This window comes from Gastrolobium bilobum, unplaced genomic scaffold, assembly GCF_033153095.1.
Source record: "Gastrolobium bilobum isolate Gb01-03AN ecotype WA unplaced genomic scaffold, APGP_CSIRO_Gbil_v1 utg14484, whole genome shotgun sequence".
Classification (NCBI taxonomy): Eukaryota; Viridiplantae; Streptophyta; class Magnoliopsida; order Fabales; family Fabaceae; genus Gastrolobium; species Gastrolobium bilobum.
The window spans coordinates 361657-371448 of NW_026898077.1; the positions used below are offsets into that span (position 1 = coordinate 361657).

The following is a 9792-nucleotide window of genomic DNA, read 5'->3' on the forward strand; positions in this document are numbered from 1 at the left end:
TGCACCCGACGCATCGACTAACTTCTTAAAAGCCAAGCCCGTATCCGAGTCACCAAATGAGACTCACAGGCTGCATAATCGCTTTTGCTGAGCAAAGTGATAACAGTAACAGAATCACTTTCAACAATTAGATTTCTCCGACCACCATTCCAAGCCAACTGTAAAGCTTTAAGAATGCCCTACAATTCAGCTATTATTGCATTGTAGAGTCCAACCTCGTAAGAGAATGCATCAAGCCATTGACCTTCTGGGAAACTCGGGTTGCCTTTCGAAACTGTGTTCAATTTCACCCAACTAATCTCAGGTGGAGCCCAACTAATCATTACATCAGCATAAGACAAGTGAATATCAGATCTGTCCAAATCATTACATCGCTTTTGCTGAGCAAAGTGATAACAGTAACAGAATCACTTTCAACAATTAGATTTCTCCGACCACCATTCCAAGCCAACTGTAAAGCTTTAAGAATGCCCTACAATTCAGCTATTATTGCATTGTAGAGTCCAACCTCGTAAGAGAATGCATCAAGCCATTGACCTTCTGGGAAACTCGGGTTGCCTTTCGAAACTGTGTTCAATTTCACCCAACTAATCTCAGGTGGAGCCCAACTAATCATTACATCAGCATAAGACAAGTGAATATCAGATCTGTCCAAAGCAAGGAAGGAGTTATGTGTTTTCTTTGCTTTCGATTTAATTACTTCAGAATTGTACCTGTTACCCCCAAACCTGATCCATGCACTATATCATTTTTTTAACTTAAAGTATAACAATGATATTTCTTTTTGATACCGTGACTTTTATTTTTCTCTTTATAATTTTAAATTTCAAAAAATTTAGTAGCAGTTTCAGATCTCGGAAACAATTCTAAAGTTATCATTTAATACTTTAATACAATAATAGTGACAATTTAAAAGCTAAATGCTTTTTAAAATAAAAATCGTTGCTAAATAAATTATTGAGTACATGATTGATGGCAATTTATAAACATTACTAATATATTTAGTGGTGGTTCAAATCGCTGCTAAACATTGTTTAGAACCATCAACAAAATCCATTTTTCTCGTAGTATTAGTGATTGGTATTCACCCGTTATACTTATTATTAATGAAATTGGAAAGTATGAGATACTTGAGAAGGAAAAAAGTTAAGAGAAATTGTTTACCAAATTTTTTTTAAGAGAAATTAGAATAGGCGTGGTATATAAAAATTAGAACAGACATGGTATATCAAATCTAATTTGCGAGGAGGAGTGCCATACGTTAATATTTGGTACATTTTATGCCATGTTTCATGTATAAGAATCAAGAATAATATATTTTTGGTCCTTATATTTGATAATATTTTCAATTTGGTCATTATACTTCAAAAGATCTCACATTATTATAACGATACACTTGTACTTCAATCCTCGTGGAAATAATTTATTATTTATTATTTTATTACTTGTACGACCGATATACTTATACGATCGATGCACTTGTCGTGATCACAACACTAATAGATAGCAAATTGTATTTGAATGTCAAAACAAGTGGTATTCGATTAGGAACAAAACCAGAAAATAGTGTGATGAATCCAATACGAATAACATGAGCTGAAATTGGTAAAGATATAGTTAGAATAGTATTACATGTGAAAGAGAATCAAATATATTAGGAGTAAAAGAAATATGTTTTGTAAATTTGTAGCACTAGAACTGATGATCCAAGAAGAAAAAGAGTGAGAAGGGGAAATATCAACCACCATATTTACCAAGAGGAGTGAGGGTGAAAAGTTGTTGGATTTGATTGGCAATGATACAGGTGCAGCCATTTTCTGTGGTAACGATGACAACAAACATCTTAGAAGATTGACATGGGGTTGAAAGTTTTGGCTAATACCATTACTATGTTTATAAGAATTTGTGAATGCATTCAGAGATTCGTGAGCAATCTCATTCCATTTATCTAATATTTACAATATTAATTATAGGGTTTATGAATATATGTCACATGAGGAAGTTTATATCATGCAACAGACACAATATAAATGAGCCCCACCGATTTTTATAAAAAAAAACAAAAAAAATGATGCACAAATTTTGATTACTCTGCAGGACGAGAATCAAATATCCTGTAACATGATATTTGATTTCCCCATTAATTATAGAAACAAAAAATTACAATCCATGAAATTGGCAAGCATATAAAATACATCATCAAATTAAGAAACATAAAAAAAACTATTATATAAAACTAAGATACAATTATTTTATAAAATCATATACTAACCGAGAGAATATTGTTTCTTATGTTATGAGATAGTTTATCTCATGCAATATACAAAAAAGTAGATAGAATCCATTTATTTCTTTTTTCTTTCTTCTACTTAATGGGTCTCACTCACTTCTTTATGAGTTACATGACACAATTTGTCTCGATAATATCCCATTAACTGATATCTAAAAGACTAAAACTATTAGGATGAATACCAAATATCACCTTAACCACAGTTATTTTGAAAGGAATTATAACCATATAAGCGGCATATAGTTCAAATAAACAAACGAAACAAGCTATGCCCTGACCTCGATCATACATGTTGAAAGGAAAGGAAGTAACACTACTAAAGCCAATAATGCTCAGCTACTATAACCGATCATGAACTTATTCATCATCTTTGGTAAGTTTCCTCTGTTGCTCCTCCTTACCATCACTTTCAGGTAGCAATATTTTATCTTTGGCCTGTTCCAAATCTTCTTCCCTGTATATTTCAGTTATTTCTTCCAAGGGCTTGCTAGTGTAAAACCAAGCACATATGACATAATAAATGAGATTTATGACTTGAATCCCACTAAGAAGCAAGTAAAAGTATTCTAATCTACCCCTATTGAGGTTCCTATCAGGGAGCCAATTCCTTTCCTTACTAGTACACTTATGAACTAAAGATACCAGCACAGTACCTAAGTAGCTCCCAACGGATATGGAAAAACAAAAAAGAGCCATTGCACTGCTTCTCAAGCTTTCAGGTGACTGATCATAGAGAAACTCCAAATGTCCAATAGACATGAAAACCTCAGCCATACCATGTAGACAAATCTGAGGTACCAACCAAAACACACTAATAGGAATAGTAGCTGCAGGGTTATCCAATAAATGGTACTTTGCAGCAGCAGCTTTCCTTTTTATCTCAATAGGTGCTGAAATAAGGGTGGCTATTGTGTTAATCACAAGGCCTACTCCCATTCTCTGTAGGCATGTGATGCCAGAAGGGTTCCCTGTGAATCTACGAGCAAAGGGAACAAAGTGGCGTTCATATACTATAACCCCAATCATCATGGTAAGAACACTAAAAATCTGCATACTGGCTGGTGGAATTTGGAATGAGGGAATGAAGTGACGATCCATTGAACGAGCTTGTTGAATGAGGAAGCTGTTGTTATGTGCTGATGATGTTACAAGCAATATGGTGCATGCCCAAATGGGAAGCACTCTAATCATTGATTTTAGCTCCTCAACTCTATGGACAGTGGCTAATCTCCATAAGTTTGGTGATAATTTTGAATCACTGGCCTCCTCATTTGTTACTATTGCAGCTTTGTCCAACCATCTGCGGAGATAATAAGTAGCAGTTAGGCAATAAAGCACTTAATAATCTTGATGCAAGGATGATACTTTTCAATTTTCATTTGCAATTTTGAGATGTTAGTGGGAAGGTATATATAACCTAAAGGATCCTCGGGTTACATTTTATGCATAAGATTGTAAAATTGTATTCGGTTTCAGAAACAAACTTGCTAAAGGGCAAATTCTAATGCACAAGACTCACTGACTTGTGAGAGTAAGGATAAGGGTTGATTATACGCAGCCTTATCCTTATATATATTTTTTTGTAAACAGACAGTTTTCTAGATTCGATTCATAACCTTCCACCCACAAGGAATAACCTTATTGCTACTTCAAGACTCGCCCTATTTTCAAAAACTTGCTAAAGTTACTTGAAAATTAAGAACTAATAACTTGACTTACTTGAACTGGTCTGAGTGCAAAAGCCTTCCTTGCAAAGAAATAGCAGCGTCAAGCTCTATATTTTGATACAAAAGCTTAGGGTCATCTGGAAGAGCCTCCTTCCTCTTTTTCATAGCTGCAACAATGACTTGAACCAATCGAACCAAGGGACTCCCCTGTGGTTTAGCTTTCTTATAAAGTGGTGAACCCATAACAAAAGCAATGATGGCTATCAACATGGCAACGGAAGGGATCCCAAACCCCCAGCGCCAGCTCATGTTTTCTTGAATATAAACAACAATGGTCAAAGAAGTTAGTGGAGCCAATCCCATGAAAAATGAGTACCAATTGAAAAGGTTCCACTTTCTTGCTGCCACACCACTTTTTGACATATCAAATTGGTCTGCTGAAAAGGGCATAACACATGGCTTAATTCCCCCTGAGCCAAGACATAGGAGGAGGAGAGACAGATATAATGTCCACACCTGCGAGAATGTTGCTTCTTGGCAATTCACTTTAGTTGGGCATGGTAGTGGACGTTGAGATGGCAAAGATGCAGATATAGTAAGACCAAGCATACCCTGCATCAAGAAGTTGCAACTACAATAATTTTGTATTGTATCTAGGAAACTGCTCACAATACAGATATAGTACTCAGAAATAATGTATCAAGTAAATGGAGCTGTATTAATATAATGTGTTATGTATAAGTGTTGATATGGTGGCACCCTACCAAGGGGAGTTCTACATTTGAGGATGTTTTTAATTTTTCTTTCGATTATTATTCACATCATTTATAGAAACAATATATAAAATATAAGTCCATTAATGTGCTTTTATCTAATAATTTAAACTTTTGGGTTAAAATAGTTCTTTACATGATATCAAAGATTCTGTGACTAAGTATTCACTAGTTCAATCCTTAATGCAATGTGCCTTTACCAAACAGCACATCAGATTTTACAATTATGAATGAGAAAACCACTGAAGCAGCTATAAAATTGATGAGATAGAAGTGAGGGAGAGACCAGTTCATAGAAAAGGGAACCAACAGTGATGGTCCAAAATGCCCCGGCACATGACTCAGCAATGAGAGCACCAACAAGTGGAGTGAGGTAAAGTGTTCCAACGAAGTTTGTGAGAGTGTAAGAGGCCGTTACCGATGGCATGTTCAGCTCTTGGGTCAAGTAACTCATCAGGTTCGAATAATAACCATAGGCTGCAAATCTATCACATACTTCATTTGCTGCACCACCGCATATACAATGCAGAGTTAACTCAAATTTTATTAAGTCCTAAACTGTACTATTATATGGATAACAAGAAGTGATACGTAGTGATGTATAATTACCTAGAATGAAGGGCAATGTTCTGATGCCTCCTCGTGGATGATGATGCTTCTTTTCGTTGTCTTGCTCTTCTTTTTTCTCTAGCATATTGCCATTAGCCTTGATGCTTTTCTCTAGCTCCATTTGTGTTACAATATGCTAGAGACTCTGCATACATTTTACATATAATTTGTTCGTATATATGAAGAATATGGCATTGCCTTCCATGTAGTTTTTGTTTGCACCTAAGGTAAATTGATAAGGACATTAAGAAACAACCATGATAATGACTATAATGTGAAATTAATTAGTCTGGTTAAAGTGATACACATTTAGGCCCTTTCCACCAATACGCCTACAACCTTCGCAATGGAATCACATTTTTAATCTGTTACGTTGATTGAATTATAATTTTATGAAAGGTCATTTAATGGTCTCAATCTATCATACTACCTCTTCAAGTAAATGAACCCTGTCTATTCGAAAGGTTAAGTTCTTAGATGCATGTCATGAAAGTGTTATAAAATAATTGTACTTATTACCTCTTCGCGAGGATCATGTGCATAACAAAAATAAGTTAAATGCGGAAACACGTTTCATAAGAGAATTTTATAAATAACAAAAACACATTTCACAATTAAAAGGATCAAGGGAGAATATTTCAAACTGCATTAGCTCAATTGTATCACTTTCCTATAACCTATTGCACCCACATTTGAAGTGTCGTGTCCGATACTCTGACATGCTCCAACATCTATAATATTTTAAATTAAATTACATATCATGAAAAAATTGATTGATATTTTACCAAACTCATTTAATAAAAATTAAAAATTGATATCAAATAAATCTCATTGGAGCATAGAGATTTTCAATTTGAAAATATAATAGTAAATATTTACATCTTATTTTTCTTTGCAAGATTGATGGTCTTATAAGTTTAGTTTTATTTTTTTGTTAAATTATTGAATATTAAATATAATATACATTACATAAATTAAAAATATTATTAAATATCAAAATGTATCTTAACGTGTCGAAATGTAATATTTTTTAGAATTAACGTGTCGGAGTACTGTGTCGTATCCCAAAGATAGCCTATAACCATGTACTCAAGAAAAAGAAAAGAAAAGAAAAAATCATCAATGATAACTAATATAATATATTTTGATACCAACATTACAAAAGGCAAAATTACCAAAATTATCCATTTAAAATAATTTGATATTTTCATATGTTTCAAAATGCAAACACTCTCACCAATCACTCAGTCTTATTGGAAACCTTGATTGCCTCTTCACTGCAATGAGCATTCTAGTCCCCTGTCTAATAGGTGCAACTGATTGCTGAACAATACAACACTTAAATGCACAACCAAAGCCACGTTTACACACTTCACTGTCTGTACAAAATTTCCTTCTGGCAGTTTTCAACACATTCATTGCATGTTTGGTTCGGCTTGTTTTTTTTTTTTTTGGGAGAAATAATCTTTTTTTAAGCTCTCTCAAGAAATTGATATAAAAGTTTTTTGTGCTCAAAATAAGTTAATCCATACACGCACTAAGGTGAAACTCTTCATATTCATATGGGAGGATTGCAAGACTTCAACCTAAGGATTTAAGAGACGGGGATTGGAGACCTTGGGTGTGTTTGATAAACATTTTGGTTTTTTTTTTCTTAAAACTGTTTTTTAAAATAATTAATAAAATACGTATTTTCTATTTATTTATTTTTTTGAAAGTTAAAAGTCAAATTATAAAATAAAAACAAGTCAGATATATTCTTTAAATTTGATTCTAAAACAAAAAAAAAATAGTTATAAATTTTAATTCTTTTTACAAAACATGCCTCATCAGATGAGTTTTTTTTGTTTTGTTTTTCTCAAAATCACCGTATGGTTAGCTTCATGAATCATGAATTGGATCCTTATACATTTGATTTATGAAGCAATCTAGAACCCTTGAGCTTTAGAAGTCCAGAATCGTCCTTAAATCCTGCAGTGATATAGCGAACTTAGCTGCTGCCTAGCTATTTGAAATACTCAACGCTTAGGCTTAGAAAAATAGAAGTTTACTTTCTTTTCGTCTTAAATTCTTTTTTTATCATAATATAAAATTGTCATATATATATATATATATATATATATATATATATATATATATATATATATATATATATATATATTTCTGCACCGATTAATCAATTACTCAATTAATCCGATCAAGTCAAGTATAATCACAAAAACAATAAAGTTACCAATGTAACACAATTGCGTATTCAAGACTCAAACTCGAAATTATTTTTAAATTAAAATAACTCACATAAATTGATCCACATACTTCCTGATAATTGTCATAGATGCCCATCATCCCCTCAAAACGTAAATGATACAACAAAATATTATTGCACTCTTAATAAAAAATGTAACACCCTGTTCTAGAACCGGTTTGTTAACATCTCGTTATGATATTAAGCGCAGTTACAATCACATTGGCTCAATTAAAATCCGGATAAATTTTTCTTTTTAAAACGACGCCGAATTTAAAATATCCAATTGCGTGATTATAACCATATTACCTTGCGGAATCAGATAAATCAAGCTTAACATCATGTTCTTATTTATTTCCCAACTTCTACTATATCGTAGATCTCTTTATTAGCTACGCGTGGCTTCAAACCGCGCTCAAATCAGAGAACTGTAGCCCAAGTTATGACAATTGGAAGCAACACAAAAGGGTGTTGATCATAGGCCCCGCGCGCTTCAGCGCGCTACCGGGCGCTAAAGCCTCCATCTGGGCGCTTAAGCGCACGGAGGCAGGAAACATCAGGTTTTTTCAGTATAATTAGGCGCTTAAGCGCGCACCAGGGCGCTCAAGCGAGCTATCCTGGGCGCTTAAGCCCCCATTTGGAACGTTTTAGCGCGCAGAGGCAGAAGCATCTCCTCCTTCAGCGGCTGAGGGCGCTCAAGCGCTCGATCCGGGGCGCTCCAACGCGAAGAAGCCGAAAGCATTGGCTCTCACAGGGGCAGCAGGGCGCTAAAGCGCGCTGCCAGGGAGTTCCATTACCCTCATTTTTCAAGTCCAAGTCTAGGGAAATATGCATCCCCATTCCAAACCTCAATGGTTCATGCCTCACAACTTAATCCTAGCACTCATCCAACCTCTCCTCATGAGATTTAGCTAGAATTTGGGCAGCATAACCTTTGTTTTCTCAACGTTTCCCAATTTAAACAAAAGGTACCTAATTGATTCTCAGCCCAACCAATTCAATAACTCAATACATAACAAGCATGCATATATTGAATTTCAAGTAGGCATCATTTACAGTACATATTCATTACAAATCATGGAACTTAGCTTACAAAACACTATGATCATTCCCTTGGCTCCCATCAACAAAAGAGATGACCAAAGGCATGAGCATAGGCTAAGTCCATTCCAATATACAAATCATAAATCTATCATTGCCTATTAATTACAATTCTATACATGTGAGCTACAAAACAACATGTATAATCTCAAAAAAATGCAACACTTCATGCATATGCTAATCCAGATATGGCCACTTGCCACCAGAGGCTCCTGTAGCATCCTTACCTGAAAGGGGGTCCCCACAACACGGGGTGAGATATACGAATATATCCAGTAAACCAGGGGTCCTTGGAGATCACTCCACCCTAAGGTTCACTTTCGATGTATACATAATCATAATAGCTTAACACATTCTTATCAGCAAGTATCACATGGACTTCCAAGAGAGATCCACTAAGGGCTGTTTCTCTTAGGCTCTTACCACATGGAGATCCACATAGGGCTGTTTCCAAGGGAAATCCTTTCCTCAATCTAGGAACCTCCAAGAGGGATTCACATAGGGCTGTTCCTCTTAGGCTCTAACCACATGGAGATCCACATAGGGCTGTTTCCAAGGGAAGTTCCTACCAATTATCCTCATCATAATACTATCACTCATAACCTCAATCACAATCCTCAACCCTCACCTCATTCATTATTGCTACTTCTATAACCATTCCTCAATTACTCTTAAACAATCAAACATCAACCAATAATCATCAATCAATCATAACATGTATCAATGCATGAGCATACAATTACTATCATAATTACATATCACATCTCATAAACCATTTCTCCTCAATGGAGTATGGTGGAACACTCAATGGGATCAACCCCAAGGTCCAAAGGTTTACCTTGCTCTTGAGCTTTCCTCAATTGCACACAACCCCAAGGGTTGGTCACTCCACTTGGTCTTCTTGCCTCAATCCTATCAACACAAGGAATACAATAAACAATGCTAACTATGCAAGGAAATCCATAGTTCCAAGCCTAGATTTCTCCAAACATCAAAGCATACTAAAATAACACTATAAACTCATTTCTACCGATTAAATGTCATTCCTAGCATTTTTCTCAACATACTCTAAGCCTCATTCTTCCTTGAACATAGCCAATCTACTCA

The 9792-nt window shown here is 34.9% G+C and overlaps 1 protein-coding gene across 1 annotated transcript; it reads right to left on the reverse strand.

Annotated features, from left to right (window-relative positions):
- Window positions 1-2647: 2647 nt before the first annotated feature.
- Window positions 2648-5460, reverse strand: LOC133312698 (protein NRT1/ PTR FAMILY 3.1-like). The gene is made up of 4 exons (XM_061513938.1): window positions 5340-5460; window positions 5017-5234; window positions 4010-4569; window positions 2648-3590 (listed from the first exon to the last, which is right to left on the reverse strand). Exons 1-4 carry the CDS (start codon window positions 5458-5460, stop codon window positions 2648-2650), a joined length of 1842 nt encoding a protein of 613 aa, XP_061369922.1.
- Between the last annotated feature and the right edge of the window lie 4332 nt (window positions 5461-9792).